Source organism: Arvicola amphibius, chromosome 7, assembly GCF_903992535.2.
Source record: "Arvicola amphibius chromosome 7, mArvAmp1.2, whole genome shotgun sequence".
NCBI lineage: Eukaryota > Metazoa > Chordata > Mammalia > Rodentia > Cricetidae > Arvicola > Arvicola amphibius.
In genome coordinates, this window is record NC_052053.1 from 53,159,697 (window position 1) to 53,180,794 (window position 21,098).

The 21,098-nt window shown below is 41.6% G+C and overlaps 1 protein-coding gene across 3 annotated transcripts; it reads right to left on the minus strand.

Moving 5' to 3' along the window:
* Nucleotides 1–1,194: 1,194 nt before the first annotated feature.
* On the minus strand, nucleotides 1,195–21,098 carry LOC119819344 (complement C5-like). Of its 3 annotated transcripts, none has more exons than XM_038337507.2 (10): nucleotides 20,950–21,098; nucleotides 18,120–18,312; nucleotides 12,612–12,774; nucleotides 9,268–9,338; nucleotides 8,869–8,960; nucleotides 5,435–5,517; nucleotides 5,134–5,196; nucleotides 4,751–4,813; nucleotides 4,226–4,426; nucleotides 1,195–1,494 (listed from the first exon to the last, which is right to left on the minus strand). In XM_038337507.2, coding segments are annotated over exons 1-10 (1,050 nt in total). In that variant the 5' UTR covers nucleotides 21,069–21,098; the 3' UTR covers nucleotides 1,195–1,492. The 3 variants fall into 3 exon arrangements, with proteins under 3 accessions (XP_038193435.1, XP_038193433.1, XP_038193434.1); XM_038337505.2 differs by having other exon boundaries at nucleotides 18,120–18,315; XM_038337506.1 differs by lacking the exon at nucleotides 1,195–1,494 and adding an exon at nucleotides 1,519–1,835 and having other exon boundaries at nucleotides 18,120–18,315.

A 21,098-nucleotide genomic window follows, 5' to 3' on the forward strand; every position in this document is an offset into this window, starting at 1 on the left:
GAAGCATTACCTTCCACTGAGGGTCACCACAAAAGTGACTCGAGGAGACTGACTAATTGTGTCCATTGGTGTCTACCAAGAACTGTCTAGGGCGACAGCAGTGTTTTCTGACTAATGCAGCAGCCCCTAATGAACACATTTGTGTTTTGTGCTTTATGCCATGGAATATGCCGTGTAAAGTATCTACTCATTTATTTCTAAGTAGGACACAGAGAGTTTGTGAGAAATATTAAAGTTATGGTATTTTATTCCTGCTCTAATCCAAAAGGAAAGATTAAAAATGCCCAAGTTATTAAAATTATATGATTTCAGCTTATCATGCAACAAAATCAGGTAACTGCTTCTCTAGTGTGGCCAGGTCTTCCCTGCTGGAGAAGCACACTGATGCTCCATAATTTATTGAAAGGATCACTTAAACAGCAGACATTTGATGCACATGCGTGGACAGGTTGCCTTTTCCACATGCTAGCTTTCCTTATTCATTGACATCGCTTATGTGTGGAATAATACCTACCATTACAAGGAAGCAACACATTTTGAGCATTAAATTTTATCTTAATTCCATTTCCGTAGGAACCACCCCATGGGTGATCTACCATGCATGGCTTCATCTCACATAACATTCTGATACTAAAGAAATTGCATTCACTTCTATGCCCTTTGCTCATTGCTATAAGAGATACGCTTTCATTGTTGGCTCGATTCATAATGAACATTCTTGAGAAACACAACAAAACAGACAATGGGGGAACTACACATAGAAAACATGCTATTAGCAAGATGGTGAAGAATATAAGCTTGAGTTTATTTATTAGTCTAGGGATTAAATGAAGATCAGTCAAGCTCTTCCCACTAACAGGCACTCCATCCCACCAAACCTTGAAAATCCCAGTACCTACAGACCCCAGGCTGTACGTATTAAGTTATTATGGTCAACAAATTGAAACAACTAACAGCTAAAGTCCCCAAAAGGCAGAAATTAAATGAAAAACAAACAATTAACTGAATTTGTCTTAAAATAAAAGTTACATAAAAGGAATTGATCCCGATGCAAACAATTGCAAGGAAAATAAAATGAAGGTGGGGAAGAATAGGAATAAATTGCCAAGTACAGAAAACTGGCCAAGGGATAGACACCAATAGCTAAGATGTAAGTAACATGGGGAAAATTTCATCATTGAAAATTTCTCAACATGGGTGATAATTTTTTATTGATTTAAATATTCTGCTTTGACACACATTTATAGGCACAGTATGATTTTAGAGGGTTCCATGCTCTGCTGGCACATCTGGTCATTTGTGATGAATTGATCCAGGGTTACAGACATCTGGGCACCTGGGCATCACGGTAGCACACAGCAGTGTGTGCTGTTGAGTCTTCAGCTCTCCCTGGGCAGCGTGTCAGCATTCGCTGTGGCAGCCACAGTGCCGTGAGCACCGTCTTCTGGGTTTAACAGTTAGATATTCCATGCAGTTAGATCTCTGCTTATTTTCCTAAGTAAAAGATTCAAGGAATTTGAACTTAAATTGAAAAAATCAGGCACTACTGTGAAGAACATTAGTCACAGAAATTATTATGACCCTAATAATGTCTAATATCTTTTAAATGCCCTGTTTACATTAGGGAAAATAGTAGCAGGGAGACACACCATGGGCAAAGTGTTTGCTGTACAAGCAAAGGACCTGCTTTTGGATTCCTAGTACCTATGCTAATGTGGGGCACAGCCGTGCACATCTGCATTTCCAGCCCTGGAGAGGCAGGGGCTCAGGATCCTTGGAGGTCACTGTCCAGGTGGCCCAGCCACATCAGGGAGCTCCAGGGTCAGTGAGAGATCCTGTCTCAAAAGATAAAGTGGGGAGTAACTGAGGAGGACATGCAATATCTTCATCCACACGTGCGACTGCACATCCATCTGTGTATGCACACCTACACAAACACATCACACACGAATATACATACATACATGCATACCCATACATACAAACACACAGAATAATTGGAGAAAATAAATTTGTATCACTATGTTGGGCTCAGATGGAAAGTGTCAAAGTGCATTAGGAATCTGAAACACCAAATAAACAGAAGCCTCACCTACAGACGCCAGTAACAATAAATAATGTTCATTTAATGCTATATTCTTCATGATGCTCATGGCTTTTAACTTAAGAGCATGTGAAACCTGACCCATTGCCTTGTTTCCCAGAACCACCTCGGAGATATTGAAGCCTAGTGGGTGATAGGAAGGAGTTATTGTGACTCTAATGGTTGTTCCATATATTCCATAAAAACAGTTAATCCTTAAGTGATATTCACTGTCAGCTGGGTAAACAGCTAAGCCATTCAATAAATGCTCATTATTACCAATTTTATTTGCTAGTCTCACCTTGTTTGCCTGTGTCAACACCAGCACCAATAAGGGCTATGGCCCCTCACCTGGGGAAAAGGTTTATATGTTCTAGCCACTAGGAGTCTTGTTTCTCAGCCCCTCAAAACTCCTCTTAAACAAACCTGAGAATTGTATTTTAAATGTGTGTGTGTGTGTGTGTGTCTCTATATGGCCTGAGGCTTATGACTATAAATTACAACTCAGTTATATGATTTTTTTATCAAAGACTTTTCTCTATAACAGTTCATTTTTGCTCAGTTCAATCCATAAAAGGAACACAAAACATGTCCAGAGTGTATAGGTTAGATACACCATTGTGTTCATAATGGTATAGGTTAGATACACCATTGTGTTCAAAATGGTATGGGTTAAATACACCATTGTGTTCATAATGGCACACCATTGTGTTCATAATGGTATGGGTTAGATACACCATTGTGTTCATAATGGTATGGGTTAGATACACTATTGTGTTTATAATGGTATGGGTTAGATACACTATTGTGTTTATAATGGTATGGGTTAGATACACCATTGTGTTCATAATGGTATAGGTTAGATACACCATTGTGTTCATAATGGCAGAGGTTAGATACACCACTGCTTCACCAGTTCCCATTCTCAGTTTCCTCCCCTGTTTTACTGGGATCATACTTTATGTAATGGGTTTCATAAAAAGTAAAAATAAAGTGCTATATGGAATATATGCAATATTCCCCATACTCCAAATGCTTATATGGACACTTTACTCTTGCTTAAAGATTTATTTTATTTCAATCATGTGTCTGTTATGTGTCTGTGTGTGGGTATGTGCACACAAGTGTAGGTGCTTTCGGCTGCTAGAAGAGGGCTCAATCTGGTCAAAAAAGGTTGTGAGCCAGAGGATCAGGTTTTGATGTGAGACGTTGTCTCCTAATAATGCCAGAGGCTGTACCAGACAGTCTCCCCAACATGGCTCCCCCAATGTGAACAATAGACTTGCAAGGACACAGCAATAGACATGCCAGAGTGAGGGATAAAGACCACCAGGTACCAACCCTACACAAACACCTACAGCATCAGAGGAATGCTGGGAGCGGGAGAGTCTTCCCCAGGGAAGAGCACACTGACTGCTCATCCAATGACAACCAGTTATTCCCAAAAGCATACATGTAAATATACAGACTGAGAAGGTTATATTTAGGAACATATATGTATAGACACATATATACATGTATACACATATGACTGTAACAATGAAAAAAGAGGGCATGAATTTGAAGGAGAGCAAGGGGGGTTTATGGGCTGTTTTGCAGGAGGCAAAGGAAAGGGGGAAATAATGTGATTATATCAAAATCTCCTAAATAAAATAAATAATTAAAAATTAAAAATATTCAGTCTAAAATCAGAAGGCTTCTTTCTGCTTGTTTTTTTTTTTTAAGGCTATATAGAAAAGGAGTCCCTGAAGTTTTAGAAACATTAAGAAAGTTCTTTCATCCTGAAACATCTACTAATGCTAGCACTGATATAAGATTTCAACTTTTGCTGAAGGTAATGTGACAGAATCATTGCATTTTATCGACTGGAGATTCTTAGTCTCGGGTTCTCATGTGAGACTTGGGAGGAACTCTCCTTGGAGACTGTATAGTGAGCTGGCCTTCGGTGCCACTGAGTCTTGGCTCTGAACTAGTGTGCTATCCTTTTTCCAGTCCCCCAAATACACAACAGGGTTTCCTTCTGGACATTGCAAGTTATCTGCCTTTCAAATCTAATTGTAAATAGGACATGAAAACTGCTTTTCTTGGAGAAGTTAGTTTACACAGGTTTGGAAAGATTCCGACAGGAAATACCATACTTACACTGATACTTCGACACGTGGATATGTTTAAAGGTGTCATTAGCTCTGATCTGGGTTGCCATGGTGCAGCAGACAGTGAAGGCTTTGACACAGTTTGGGCCTGTTTTCACACGGTCTGCTCTCTGCTCACAGGTTTCATAGGCACTAGGTCTGGCTCCGTCATAACAACACTTCTTTACCACCCGATGTTTGTATGTAGCAGCTGAAACGATGTTAATACGCGTGTCCTTACCACCAACAGTCATAGGGATCTCAAGCGTCAATTTCTCTACCATCAAAGGACTTCCTCATGAGATACCCGGGGAAAAGCAAGTTTTAGGCAAGGAAATAATAAAGAACTGCTTTGTTTGGGGTAAGGATCTGGCCAATGAAATCCTGAGTTTGCGTGAAGGATCATTAGAGGGGTGAACTAAACCTCCACAAGCATCTTTTCTCAGCCCGCTGCATTGCAATTAAGGAAACCCCATGTCTTCTGCTCTCTGGTCTTGAATGCAGTAACCGCAGTGCTATACAACTTGTGGACTACCTTGTTCTGTTATTTTCTGTTCCAGGTAATCTGTTGGCTGGAGACTCACGCCTTGGGCTTCATCTATGAGCGGGAGAATGGAGTGAGGGAAGAGTGGTCAGTATCATACTGTTGTTATATTACTTAAAAATAGGTTTTGTCCCTGCAATATGACCTGTAATACTCTCGTCAACTAAATCGTTTGTTGATTTAACTACGTGTCGCTAATTGTTTATTTTTCCTAACATCGTGAGCCTAGAAAGATCCCCCATAAGCCAGGCTTCCCTGGGGACTGTACCACTTCTATTATGAAGAACAGGAATCCACAAATCTGGATGGCTTCCTTGGGACTAACAGGCAAGCTGACCCCAGACACCCGAACAGCCACCAAAGCGTTAGAGTACCTTGAATTTCCACTTCGTGCTGCCAATCACTTATTGGCATGAGACTTATTTTGTAGGCTTTATCTGTGAGAGAGAAGGAGGTGTGGAAGGCATAAAATCTTTCTAAAACAGTCTCATGACGGGACTTCTAACAACCTCTAACAAGCACCGACTCCCTAGCCGGATACTCAACCAGGACTTCCCACCACCCTGGCCCAGGGCCTCATCCCCACCTGGGAGTGGTTTGCATCAGCTACATTACTGAAAAGAATTACTGGGAGAAAACTAACATTTTATAAATGAGTGTTAGATTGAAGATTACCGTGTTCTTTGACGTCAAAGTGTGTCGTTCCGTTGGTAGAAGCATCTTCTCTATATTTAGCCTGAATCATCCATCTACCGTATCTGTGGAAGCCAGAGGTTTGAAATCAAGGACGGCAACACAGAGTTTTAATTTATCAAGAGGAACTCTAGTAATTTCTGTTTTGAGGAGGTAAGACTATATGAATATGAGTGTAGACACACATGCACACACACATTCTTACACACACCCTAAGTAAAAGTTTGGAGGAAAGATTTTTTTAAAATAAGTAGACATAACTGAACATTTCAAAAATAAAAGAAATTATTAATTAACAGTTAGTTTTTCATATTGCATTCTTTTCCTACATATTTGACTTTAATATAGTGATTTTGTTTGGAGAACTGATAAGAATTTCAGAATTTACTTAATCCAGGAATATATGTTCAGTTCAAAATATAGCAAAAAAAAATTATAATAATGTGTCTGGAAAGACGGCATGCTATACACCTCATATAAGCAAAATTGTATTTGGAAACAAAGCATGGCTTGTTTAAAGGGTAAAATAACCTGTCCAACAACCTTCGTTAAAAAAATATTTAGTGAGGTTTGAGGCTCATGCCTTTAATCCCAGGACTTTGGAGGTGGATCTCTGAGTCCAAGCTGAGCCTGTCTACAGAGTGAGGACAGTCAGGGATACACAGAGAAACTCTGTCTTGAAAGATCAAAGGCCAATACTCAAAACCAAAGAAGGAAAGAAATCAGTGAGTACTACCCTGAGATTTAAAAAGATCAAGACAGAAGAACCGCAGACTTTATAGCAAACAGTCCACACCAGTTCAGAGTCTCACACATTTTCTGAGCAGATTTGATTCACACGAGTTACTGCACATCACTGGGGGAAGAGAAAAACCATATCCACCATGCAGATAAGGGACGCGATCAACGGAGGAGATAGCACGGTTGCCATGACTATTGTCCTTGCTCAACAGGTATTTAACCAAGGACTGAGGATGCTGAATTGCTGAGCTAAAATGAACACTATGGACAGGGCCTTGATCTTAAGGAGCCTGGGGTCTAACATGGGGAGGGGTGATAAAGAAACAATGAATAAGACATGGAGAAGAAGAGAAAATACACAGGACAGGAGGTGGAGAGCGAAGCGGACGCTACGCCGTATCCAGGGATGGCATTTGCACGAAGCGTCATTTTCCCATGTCCCAGAGAAGAGCACTATAAAGGAGAATGGGTTCTGGGCATAGAGGACAACAGGGGCCAAGCTGCTAAAACAGGAGAGTGGAGTCATGATGGAGTCCAGTGATCTGCGTGGACAGCTGGCACGAGGTGCCGTCTGGGAAATCAGAATCATAACATAGCAGACTCGATTCTGCACTAGGGAGCCTATGGCATTTTAAGAAATTGTATAATTTTAAATCATCCAGATTATTTCAGCCTCCCAACTTCAGTCTACGATTTTCAGAAAATGTTTTCAAAATGAGCCAAACACAATTTCCCCTAGAGAGGACGCAGGACAAGTGACTCTAAAGTGTTTCTACTGGAAATGTCTGTGGTAGCTGTGTATAGTGTAGTAGAGTATAGTGTAGTATAGAACAGTATAGTACAGTATAGTATAGTATAGTATAATACAGTACAGTATAGTATAGTATAATACAGTACAGTATAGTATAGTACAGTGTAGTATAGTATAGTACATTATAGTGTAGTACAGTATAGTATAGTATAGTATAGCATAGTACAGAATAGTATAGTACAGTATAGTATTGGTATCGTATAGTGTAGTATAGAATAGTATAGTACAGTGCAGTATAGTATAGTGTAGTCCAGTATAATATAGTATAGTGCAGTACAGTAAGTATAGTGTATTGAGGGAGCTGCGGGCAGGCCTGCTTTTCATCCCGCCCGGCTCCCGCAAGACTAGCTTTAGACCCGAAATAATTACACAGAAACTGTATTCTTTTAAACACTGCCTGGCTCATTAGTTTCAGCCTCTTACTCACATCTTGACTAACCCATATCTAATTATCTGTGTAACACCACGAGCGGTGTCTTACGGGGAAAGATTCAACATGTCTGACCTGGCGGCTGGCTTCATCGCATCTGGCTCCCTGAGGAGAGGCACAGCGGTCTGCGCCAGAGAGGAGAGGCGGGGCAATTGTCTGAGCCATCTACCTCACTTCCTTTTTCCTGTTCTGTCTACTCCACCTATCTAAATCTTGCCCTATCAAAAAGCCAAGGCAGTTTGTTTATTAGCCAATGAGAATCCTCCATCAGTATAGAATAGTACAGTGTAGTATACTATGGTACAGTATAGTATTGGTATAGTGTAGTGTAGTATATATAGTATAGTATATAGTACCATGTAGTATAAAATAGTAAAGTATAGTACAGAATAGTACAGTATAGTACATTATAGTACAGTACAGAATAGTATAGTACAGTATAGCATAGCATAGTACAGTACAGAATAGTATAGACTGGTATAGCTGCCCTTGTCTAGTACAGTATAGTGTAGAATAGTATATCTGTCTTTGTCTAATATAGTACAGTATAGTATAGTACACTATAGTATATTATAGTATAGTATAGTATAGTATAGCTGTCAGTATGGTATGGTATGGTATGATCTGGTATGGTATGGTATGGTATGGTATGGTATGGTATGGTATGGTACAGCTGCCCTTATCTGAGACATTCTGCTCTATGGTCCTTGAGAGCAGGGATTGTAGATCCTTGCATGTGAAGCCAAATAAGACAAAATTTCCTACTCTCTCTCTCCCCCCCCCTCTCACACACACACAAACTGACACACACACACACACACACGTTTTGACTAAATCTCTGCACCTGCTAGGCATAAGTGCTCTCCGAATAGACCATAACCTAACTCCCTCTCCCAGAGATGGAACTCTGTTAGGGTGAAAAGGTAAAAAGGAAAACTGAAGATTGTTTTATCTTCTAAATTGATTGCACTCTCTATAAAAAGAATGGGTTGGAAATTAAGGGAACTTTCTCTCTCTCTCTCTCTCTCTCTCTCTCGCTCGCTCGCTCTCTCTCGCTCTCACTCTCTTCTTTCTGTGTGTGTGTGTGTGTGTGTGTGTGTGTATTCTGTGTATTTATTTACTGAAACAGGGTTTTGCTATCTGCTGAGGCTGGCTGGTAATACCTACATGTAAGGGATTCTCTTTTGAAGGTGTGCTGGAAATCTGAGACTCCTGGTATGCTGGGCAGTGCGCTGGTAACTGGGATTCATTTCTGTTTTGCTGAGAAGTGGGCCTAACTTTTACCATCCTTTGGAAGGCTTCACATAGACACATGTGTGCTTCCCGTGGTCAGAGCAGGTGCTCACTTAACCTTTCCTCTGCCCCACAACCAAAAGTTCCAGGTGGGTTTTGTTTCTTTCAGAAAACAACGTATTAACAAACATTTTTACATACTTGGGGTTAGAAGGAATCTGGAAGTCAGGAAAAGACACAGTTCCAGTAAGATTGTTTCCTTGTACCTTGTCAACTTCTGATCCTTCAGGGTCCTTTAGAAAAATAAGAAAACATGCCCGCCTTAGGTCTTTTATTGTTGTTACAAAGTAATACCCATGACCAGGTAATTTTGGAAGACTAGAGATTTATCTTGGCCACAGTGCTGGAAGCCAAGGTTGTAAGGAGATGACGCTGTGCAGGGAGGAGCTGCCCTGCTTCAACTCTGGATGGAGAAGCAGAAAGGCAAGCAAGCACTCAGGAAGAGTTTGGTCATGTGACAAGAAAGCTCTCACCCGGGAACAGCCCTGCTGGGTGCATCCGTCTGTGAGGGAAGCATCACGGGACTAAGCACATACTTACTATGAAAGTTAAGACAGTTTCCCGTGTAACTGGCTCCAAGGCATCTCCCAGCGAAAGAACGCCAACCTTTACTGCAGAAGAAGTGATATCATCAAAAACCTTGTTGAGCAAGGACTATTCTGATTTTTGAACAAACAATCAGGGTGAAAATGATTTAAGATACAATGAGTGACATTGTCAAAGATTAATAATATATTTTGGCCGGGCAGTGGTGGCGCATGCCTTTAATTCCAGCACTCGGGAGGCAGAGGCAGGCGGATCTCTGTGAGTTCGAGACCATCCTGGTCCACAAGAGCTAGTTCCAGGACAGGCTCCAAAGCCACAGAGAAACCTTGTCTCGAAAAACCAATATATATATATATATATATATATATATATATATATATATATATATTGAAAACATCTTCAATGAGATGAATCTTGTTAAAAAACAAATAGAGCCCCTAGATAAAAACTCATATTTATTAAAAGAAAGTTGTTGGTAAACATATATATTGCTAAAGATTCTTTCATTTTAACATAAGTCCTCATGATTACTTCTAGTGAACAAGAGAGTTAACTTATAAAAATACTTATGTACAACTTGCTGGGATAGTATAAAATTAGTTATTTCTGTAATTAGTCCTCCGTTTATTGTGAATTTCATCATAACAAAAGAGTGAGCTCTGCTATAGGTTGTATGAAAGCATACAATACTGCCTTACATGAGGGCTGGAGGGTTGAGGGACAAGCTGATGTTTGGTTCAGATAACATACACTCTCCTGCTTATGAAAACTAGCAAGGCTCCAGATTAGCTCTTCCTGTGATATGCTGTGATCATGTGACTTTGTTGTATGTATTGCCCCAGGTCCTGTGATTGTTCTCTCCTCTTTAAAAGAATAGAGGTGACATTGCAGAACTGCAGGTCCTTGCACATCCTAGACAAGCACTCTGTCCAGAAACACGTCTCTTTGTTTCCTTGCTAAGTAGCCCAGGCTAGCCTCTGATTTATAACACCCTCTCATCAGCCTCCCAGGTTCTGGGGTCAAGGACATGCACCACCAAGCCCTGTGAGACCCTCCACTCTCTAAATGCTGTGTGTCTCACACATGACTTTTCCCTAATTTTCTTACTTCTTTCATTCACTTTAGAAGTAGGTACACAGAGCCAGGTGGTGGCATTTACATTTAATTCCAGCTCTTGGGAGGTAGAGGCTTGAGGAGAAATGAGGACCTCCAGAGTGTGACAGTCAGGGCTGTCACACAGAGAAACCTTGTTTATCTCCCAAAAAAAAAATTGAATAGGGCGGTGGTGGCACACGCCTTTAATCCCAGCACTTGGGAGGCAGAAGCAGGCAGATCTCTGTGTATTTGAGGCCAAATGGTCTACAAGAGTGAGTTCCAGGGCAGGTTCCAAAGTTACAGAGAAACCCTGTCTCGAAAAACAAAAAACAAGGGCAATTCAACAATAAAACAGTTCACAAAAAATAATTAGTGGAACATTTGATGTATTTTATCTCTACCATTGTACTTTTTAATCTCTATAAATTTGAAACTGATCCCTTAAAATATCTTCCTTGTCTTTGTTTATTGTGCTCAGTATCTTTTAGCTTAATGTCTTTATTTTTTGGAATTGCATGCATAAGTAGTATAATTGCATGCCTATTATTGTTATATTTACACATACACATACACACATGTTTATTTAGTGTTGTTCCTATGTGCATGTGCTTAAGGTGGATTGTTCAGTGTTGGGTCAGCTGTGGGGGCTCCTCCCTGGAAAAAACCAAGCCTCCCTCTCTGAGCAGCCACTGACTGTCTATAGCTCTTCTTGCATGTAGGAGGCCTTTAAAATCTCCCCCATGGGTGTTGTGTGTCATCTACACAGATTCACAACTGCTCCAAACACAGAGAGTGCGTGACCATAGGTAAAGCCAATATGATGAGCAGGTCACCCACATCCTGTGCTCTCCTCCCTTCAGTGCTGTCACCCTCATACTCTCCCTCCCGTCTATGACAAACCTGCCTGCTCTGTCCAGGTGTCAAGATGGAGCTGTTAGCAGCCTGTGGAAAAGCCTACGATCACAGGTTCTGAAGTTCAAAACTGTGGTCTTGTCTCGCTGCTTCCTCTTCCTGTTCTGAGTTATCTTACCCTCTAAACTTCACTAATAAAACGGGAAGATTAGTGTCACCTTCCAATGACACTCACAGGTACAACAGGATAGAGTCTCCTCATGACTCAGCAGAAAAGATGGAACAAATGTTTACGTTATCATTATGATTTCGGTGACTATTATTTGCATAGTTTCTAATCTAGTTTTTACTTAATTTAGAATATTAATCTGTGTATCAGAGGCAAGATCAATAAAATCTGCGCATTGAAGCCACGACTTAATTGCAATGCCTGCTTTGTGCTAGACAATGATGTAAGAATGGTGACCAAGTCTGATATGCATGCCGTCTGATGCTCTAGGAGAGGAGAAACACAGTCATGTAGGTTTCCAGCAGCACGGAGGTGCATAGGCTGCAGAGCACACACCCTTGGATTTTGAGAGAACAAAAGAGAGGACTGGGGATGTTCTTAAGTGCTGGAGCCCTTGCCTGGGATGTAGGAGGCCCTGGACTTATCCCTAGCACTGACAGAGGAGGAGAGAGAGGAAATGTGCTGGGGGTGGCAGGCCGAGCTGTAGTTGCAGGTTCCTGAAGGGATTCGTGTATGCGGATGCTACCAGCAGGAGTTACTGAGTCAAAGAAAAAGATAAAAATGTACTATGCAGAAGTAACACTGCATCCACCTCCATATGCGTGAGAAGAAGTGGGCAAAGCAACTTACTTGAGTCCACAGCTGAGGGGACATAGCAGAGAAAAGACCTGGGAAAGAGGGTGGGAATCAGGCTGTGCAGAACTGAAGGACTCTGGAAAATATTCTAAGGTCCTTTATCCTAGGAGGCCTTGGAGACTAAGCCTTTATTCAAAGATGCTTAACTTAATAACCTTTCACATGTTTTTACATTAAATACATCAGTAGGATAAAGACTTTAGAATATTCTTATAGGCAAACATTACTATCTCATGTAAGAAGTCGTCTTGTTGGAGTCAGATCAACCATTCTGGCAATGACTCTCTGTCTGAGCTGGTGACAACATCCTGACCCTGTCTAGGTCTTTCCTTTCCAAATCAATATATAGATGCCCATGTTGAATGTGTTGATTATCGTACAGCCCCCTTCACCTCACCATGGACATGACCAGCATCCGCCAAAATTAGAAGATCTCTACTGTGCACTCAATTTGAACTCAATTCAGATGTTCAAAGTTCCACATCTTTATGTCATTCTCCCTTGGAAGAAGCATCAGATACTCTACCGTGCTGCTGCGGAGTGTACACAGGCTTGTCGGTGTGGATGAAAAGAGAGCCATTGTCATAGAGGATTGGCCTTTCTTCAGATTTTGAAAAATGCTTTGACACGACTTCCAAATACACATATGACAATGAGCTTTGTCCTGCAGACAACTGTTTGTCCTGAATCTGAAAACAGAAAACCAACATCACGTGTGAAAGTGTGATTGTGAAGTCCTAACGCGTTCTGACCCTGTAGAGAAAACCACTGCAGACTGTAAGACCAAAATTGAGCTTGTTCTTGTTTTTTGTTTGCTTATTTGGCTTGGTTTTTGTTTTTTTGAGACAGGGTTTCTCTGTATCCTTGGAGATGTCCTGGAACTAATTCCTGTAGACCAGGCTGACCTTGACCTCACAGAGATCCACCTGCCTCTACCTCCCAGGTGCTGGGTTTAGATGTGTGTGTTACCACCATCTGGCTGCAAAATTGGCTTGTGTACTGCATAATTTTAAAGAGACACTGGAGACAGGGCTCAGGAGTTAAGAGCACTGGTGGTTCTTCCAGAGGACAAATGTTCCATTCCCAGCACCTACATGGCAGCTCAAGTCACCTGACTCCAGTTCCAGGAATCCTACTTCCTCTTCTCTCCTTTGTTATTGCATGCTGTGGTGTCCAAATACACATGTAGGCAAAATACCCATTAACAGGAAATTGTAAATAATAATAATAATAATAATAATAATAATAATAATAAATGTAGTGGTGCATGTCTTTAATCCAAGCATTTAAACAGCAGAGGAAGGCAGATCTCTGCAAGTTTAAGTCCAGCCTGGTCTACATAGTTATTTCCTGACCAGACAAAGCTATTAGAATATTGTTACAGGCAGAGATTACTATCTTGTATGTCAAATTGTCTTGCAGGGAGTCAGATCAACAGTTCTGGCAATGACACTCTACCTAAGTGGATGGCAACATTCTCACCCTGTCTAGGTTGTTCCTTTACAAACCTTGCCTCGAAAACAACAATTAATATTAATAAATAATAATAACAATAATAATAGCACAGTACAGCATTACAGAAGCTGAGGCAGGAGGATCTTGTTTTCAAGTCTATCCAGGATTACAAGGTAAGAACCTGTCTCATAAACATAACCAAACAACAAAACTAACTAAAACCACTACAGGAACAATAATAATAATAATTAGTTTTGCCAAAATCCCTTCATAGTCTGCCACCATAATAAAATGTTAGCATTAAGCAGTTGGAAATCTCTTTGGGACCATCAACCTCAGACATACTGAACAGAACAGCTATTGTAGGAACAGTGAGAAACCTTCACTTTATTGGCTTCTGGATGAATTGTTTTCTCCATTCTCTGTGTGCAAGACCCTGGCTGATGGACTGGACACTCAACATCACACCACGTGCTTCTCTGCCCACAGCACAGATGCACGCTTTCCAGTTTGGGTGTGTGATTATCATCACCACCTGTATATTAGATGATATGGGCGTTGAATATACTAACATGAGCAACAAAGAAAGGGCATTTCTATGAAAACTAAGGGTATGGAAACATGGGGTAAAGTTAATTACTGAACTCAACTGCTAGGAGATTATTACAAAGATTTGAAAACAGTAAAAATCTAGGATTTCTGTGCTGAGATGAATTATAAACATCTGAATTCTTTCTCTACTTTGAAAAACAAACTACAGCTTCTATCACGGTTGTCAGTTTGATGTTTGTGGGTCTCCAGGGGGAGTGCAGGTGCCTCTGGCTCTTTCGCCTGCTTTGGGGACCCTTTTTTTCCTAGTGGGTGGCCTTGCCCAGCCTTAGTATGAGAGTTTGTCCCCAGTCTTATCCAATCTTGCTCTGCCATGTTCAGTGGATCTCCCTGAGAGGCCTGCTCTTTTCTGAAGAGAAATGGAGGAGGGTGGATTTGGGGGAGGGGAAAGGTTGTGGAGTGGGGGTTGGAGGAAAGTAGAGAGAGAAACTGCAGTCAGGATGCATTGAATACAAAAAAATGAATAGCTACAAAGAACATTCATTAATAGTATAAAAACCCAGTTTAAATAGATTTGCTAGAAGGGAGTGAAGGGGAAGGGATAGAGGAGGAGAACATGAGGGAATGCGGTGCTTAAGATGGGAGAAGGGCAGTGAGAGAGACAAAGGAAAGAGGCATTTTGATTGAAGGGCTATCACGAAACATAGCACTAGGGAAAAATCCCAGGAATCCTAAAGGATGACCCCACCTAAGACTCTAAGCAACAGTGGAGAGGATGCCTAAACTGGCCTTCCCCTGTAATCAGACTGATGACTACCTTAATTGTCATCATAGAACCTTCAACCTGCAACTGATGGATGCAGATACAGAGATCTACAGGTAAGCAGTGGACTGAGCTACCTGAGACCAGCCCAAGAGAGGAAGTAATGACAATACGAGCAAAGGCTCAAGACCATGATGGTAACACCCACAGAAACAGCTGACCTGAGCTAGTGAGAGCCCATTGACTCTGGACTGATAGCGGGTAAACCTGCCTAGGACCAAATTAGGCCCACTGAAAGTGGGGGACGGTTGTGAGGCTTGGACAGTGTGTGGGGTCACTGGCATTGGAACCAGGATTTATCCCTAGTGCTTGAACTGGTGTCTAAATATTCTCTTTCAAGGGATACCTAGATATAGTGTGTGGGGGGGGGGCTTGGTCTTCCTCCAAGTGGAGTGTCAGACTTTGTTGTCTCCCCATGGGAGGCCTTTCCCTTTCTGAGGCATGGATAGGGAGGTGGGGTGCGGGGAAGGTGGAGGAAGCTGTAGGAGGGGAGGGAGTAGGAATGGGGATAGCTGTGTAAAATGAGAAGTCTGTTTTTAAAAATTCCAAGAAAAAAAAAAAGAAAAAAAGATTTAATCATGGACTCAAAGACAAGATTATGACAAAACATTTAATTGGCATAAAGATGTTTTATAGTGTCAACATGAAGCTAAGTCTATGGGTACCAAAGTTTCTGATTCCTCCATGCTCCTCAGCTCCTGAGCTGACCATGAAAGCATGGCTCAGTGGGATTTCCTGTGGTGAAGGACATGTCCTGTAACTATGCTGTCCCAACATGTGGTAACTCTAGCACTTCAACAGGCTAGTGCCAGCGAGGAGCTGAAGCATTGCATCCGCTGCATTTAACTGATTTGCATTTAAAGGCAAATGTGGCTAGTGGCTGCTATGCGTCATAAAGGGTGGTCAGAGAAAGTAATGGTTTGTGTAATGAACTTTTAATTTTCATAAACCAAGTAATTGGAAACTTTTTTTAACAGAGATTAGAACATTTATTCTCAAGAGCAATGATGGAGCAATTCCTATGTCTGGTTAGAATTTATTCTAAGCAATGTTTCTCAAATATGAGCAATAGTATATATTCCTGCTACTTTTTTGATTTTTTGAGACAGGGTTTCTCTGTGTAGTTTTGGAGCCTATCCTGGAACTAGCTCTGTAGACAAGGCTGGCTTCGAACTCACAGAGATCCACCTGCTTCTGCCTCCCCCATGCTGGGATTAAAGGTGTGCACCATCGCTACCCGACTATTACTTTTAAATAATGAAAGATATGGAAGATTCACAGCATTAACATTTTGTTGTTTACAGTGCAATAAAAAATCATTCATAACGTGAAATACATATAAATATTTCAAATACCTATCTATACATAAATACTTGAATTAAGCAGAAATCTTACATTTATGGTTTTTAGATATTTAAAATCTAAAATAGGGACTAGAGAGATGGCTCCGTATTTGAGGACCTGGATAGGACCCGAGTTTTGTTTCCAACCCCCATACCATGCAGCTCAGTTTTCAGGAAAGCTGACTGGCCCTTCTAGCGTCTGAGGGCCTGCATGTACACAGTGCATATAAATATGGCACACACACAAACACACAAAGAAAGAATTTTTTAATTTAAAGATTTTCAAAATAATAAAAAAAATTTAAAAATATTAAAATAAATGCGTAGAAGTCTAACTGTAGGCCCTTTGTATGTTTCCATTGCTACTTTCCTTATCTGCTTCTCACTATAGAGAGACATCTGCTTCTCACTGTAGAGAGACATCTGCTTCTCACTGTAAAGGGACATCTGCTCCTCTGGAGCTACAGAGCCTCTTCTTTTCTTTCTTCCTTTCTTCCTTTCTTTCTTTCTTTCTTTCTTTCTTTCTTTCTTGCATTTATTAAATCTTTTCATTTATTCTACATACCTGCCACAGTTTCCCCTCTCTTCTCTCCTCCTTCTCCCTCCCTGCACTTTTGATCTATCCCCCCCCCACACCTCCCACCCATTTCTCTTTGTCTCCCTTCAGAAAGGGGCGAGCCTCCCATGGAGTCAGCAAAGTATGACCCATCAAGTTGAGGTAGGATCAAGCTCCTCCCTCTGCATCAAGGCTGGGCTGGTTGAGGCGAACCAGCATGGGGAACAGGTTCCCAAAAAACAGCTCAAGCCAAAGGTGAGGTTCTCTCATTTTTCTTGTTCGCTGCTATCAGTAAGAAGGGCTGCAAGCACTTTGGCAAACAATCTGTATTGAAATGAGTCTTTGTGACACTGGGGCTTGAACCCAGGGCCTCGTGCATGCCAGGCAAGGGCTCCACCACTGAGGTGTATATCCCCTGCCTGGAATGTCATTTTAAAAAGCGTTTACTTAAACGTGCTATTTCTCTTGCTGATTATCAGTGAGAGCTGTTCACTGCGGTAACCAATCATTTTGCTGGGGGCTGTAGCACAGTGGTAGAGTTCTGGTCTAACACGAGACCACCACCCCCATACACCTCCCAAGCTCTATCCCCGTGTACCATCTTCGTTGGGAGCAGGGAGGGAGTCATGAATTGTTGAGAGAAGATAAACGAAAACAATAATTTTATAATTTTGGGACAGTACATATAACCATAGACTACTGAGGTCTGGACCAGTGTTAAAAGCATGCATATTTATGTTTCTCTGCTGTTTGTAACAATTCTCATAGATGTGTTAAAAGCATGCATGTTTTGTTTCTTTGCTATTTTGAGTGATAATTTCATAGGCATTTCTAAACATCTCCAAATGTTTCCAAGCTGAGACAATTTTATTTCCCAATAAAAATGTTAACACTTACATACACTGCTCAAAAAGCACACACATTGTCTGTTTAGAATATTGTTCAGCTCGGGAGCTGGAGAGATGGCACAGCGGTTAAGGGCACTTGCTGCTCTTGCAGAGGACCTGGGGTTCTGTCCCCAGTACCCACACGTCAGCTCACCACCTCCAGTTCCAGGGGACCAATACCCTCTGGCCTTGAACACCTGAACACACTCACATGTAAACTCACACAGGCACACCCACATAAACGATAAATCCTTTAGAAAAAGAATTCCGTGAAACTCAGATTGTTATCAGTTAGTGATAATCATCTAATAATTACACAATGGTAAATGGATGTAAGATCTCTATCAATGTTTAAAATACATATATGCTACCAAAAATATTCTCTCTATATATTTTTTTAAAGAAAGACAGAAATACATACTGTTAAGATTGTAGAGTTTTGGAAGTTATTTTCTGGTGATAAATTAACAGAGCCTGAAGAGTAAGTGACGTTTTTATCAGGATAGCTTTTTACAGAGACAGTTGCATCAAAGGCATCAGAGTGGCCGTGGGCTTGGACCGTGATGTTCTCTGACACTCCCACGCGGAAGACCACCGGCGCTGAAATGGTGGATCTGCTGAAACAGGCCAAGGTAGCAGCTTTGGTGACACTGTACTTCTGGTTCGTGTTCATCTCACTGGAGATGCATTTTCTAATAGTTGTGTTTAGAAACTACTATTTTTATGATCTATGTCAAATTCAGCATAGTTTCCAAGAAGAAATAACTTGAAGTTATGTTCTGAAAAACAGTGCATGGGTTTAGTTCACAGTTAAAACAGTGGTTAATAGTGGGTCTCTGGCCTACTCTGCCTGCAGAGGGCTAAATAAGGCCAAATGGCATCAGCATTTTATATGCTATATAAAAATGAAAACACACAAAAATAAGGTTGACTAGACCATGTCAGTGGGGACATTTCCCCCCAAAGGATTAAAATATTAAATAGGCACTTGACGTTGAATGCCAGCACTGTCTTCAGATGGTCAAGTGCTGTGAAGTCACTAGCTTTTTGTCACCCGTTTCTGTGGTGTGCTAAATAAAAACATGTCTAGAAAACATCAGCACGTTACTAACAAGAAAGAATGACACTCGCTGAAGTAGTTGAGAGAGAGAGATCTTAGAAATGTGTTACATCGGTGGGCACAAGGTGTGTGACACGGCCAACAGAGAGGGACGCGTGCACACCCGACCGAGAGCTAGTGCAGGCACCTTCCAGTGGTAGAATATCTTAAGTTATATGATTATATTTTAGGTTATAATATGAACTTAAGTTATGAGTTTCACCAATCAGCAAGTCTTTCGTAGCAGTGAAGTTAGTCAGCAATTGAGACCTTTACCAAATCTGGCAGTTTTCCTGCAAAAGTAATTTGGAGGCATTTGTGGACCAGTTGAGGAACTTGTAAGCCTATTTATCTGAGGTATATGCTTAGACAGACACAAAATGAAAGCAGGTGATAAGATTCATTTACTGAAGCTTTCCTATGAGCAGGCTCCGTTCTCGGCATGTTTTACACACACACACACACACACACACACACACACACACACACAGGCTCCGTTCTCACAGTGTGACTCACTGTGCCATTCTCAGCATGTTATATATATGCCGCTCACTGTAATTCTCAGCATGTTATATACACGCCACTCACTGCCATTCTCAGCATGTTATATACACACCACTCACTGTGTTGCTACCTCATTCAGTACAGAGGGTGTCACTATTGCTCCCACTGAGGACCAGAAAACTCCTGGGTGACGGGGCTAGCCAGAACTTAAGGAGAACAGTCTGTTTCCAGAATTAAAACTTTCTGCCACTCTTCTAAACTGAACTTACTAAGAATTTTGAAATGAGACAGAGCCTTTGGAGCTAAAGGCTGCGACGGTTTCAGTGCTCAGCAGTTGTACCCATCGTCTGCATTAGAGAGTGGTGAGCCCAGGCACGCTGAGTGTCAGAGCCCTTAAACCTGGCTGTGGTCCTCCCTCATACACATTCTGGTCCTCCCTGACCTGTCTGCCGCATAGTGTGCCCGTGTGGAGAATTTCATCTTTGTATGCTCTTTAACCAGCAGCAGAGGATCCTGAGCTTGCAGCGAGGCAGGAGGGTTCCTCTGGCATGATTTCCCCAGGTACGTGCATGGCTTGACCCTTCACCTCTGCCCTTTGACTTCTGTGTCTTCTTACACAACTTTACCCCGCCCCATCCTTGCTGATGTAATCAGTGGGTCAATCGTTTAGTGCACTACGGCAAAGCTCTCACCTGATCCTCCACCTGTTACACCTCACTGCCTGACACATACTGCGTGGTCAACAGGTAGTTGCTGAATCAAGCAGTTTATCCATTAAGTGATCGACTTCCCTGTTGTTCATGATACACTTTGTTACTTTTCAGGAAAAGTGAGGAGCCATCTTTCAGTAAGGGTCGATACAGTGCTGAAGAAAGAATTCAGAGCATTTCTCAACACAAAACATGGGAGCCCTGGTTCTGACCCTAGTTCTGACACTACCTCCTGTTTGTTTGTTTTTTATGTGAGAAAAAGAACATGGAGTTGGGTAAGGGAAGATCCAGGAGGAATTGGGAAAGCTGAAAGAATATGAACAAAATATGGTGTATAAAGTTTTTAAAAAATTAAAATAAACTAATTCATCTAAAAAGGAGCTGATCCCCAAGTAATGGTGGCTTAACTACAGCAAAGTCATAAGAAACACAAAGAAACTAAGCACCAAATACAAAACAAAAAGCAAAATAAGTGTGTACATATATATATATATATATAGTCACGTGTTTGTATATACATATAATCCCATGGTTAAGTTTTGGTGGAACAGCAATATGAGTGACCACACACGCGCTCCATGGGTTAGCCATGCACTGACCTCAGCGCTCCGTGTGTTAGCCATGCACTGACCTCAGCGCTCCGTGGGTTAGCCATGCACTGACCTCAGCGCTCCGTGGGTTAGCCATGCACTGACCTCAGCGCTCCGTGTGTTAGCCATGCACTGACCTCAGTGCTCCGTGGGTTAGCCATGCACTGACCTCAGCGCTCCATGTGTTAGCCATGCACTGACCTCAGCGCTCCCAAAACTTTCCCATTCACATGAGCCACACATCTGGTGCCTCAGAGGAGCCCAGAGCTGTCAGGTCCACAGTCTGGTGACTACCAGCCACACCACCCTCACACACACTATAAAATGAAGATGCTCCCCTTCACTTACGTTTGTTCCTGTCCCCAACTTTTCTCAAGGAAAGCCAAAACCAGAAGTATTTCCCAAAAACCCATGGCTCGAGATGGTACCAAAACTATGTATGTCGCCTCCTTGAAGTGACTTTCCATTTAAGGAAAATGAATGTGGAATTTTGGGAT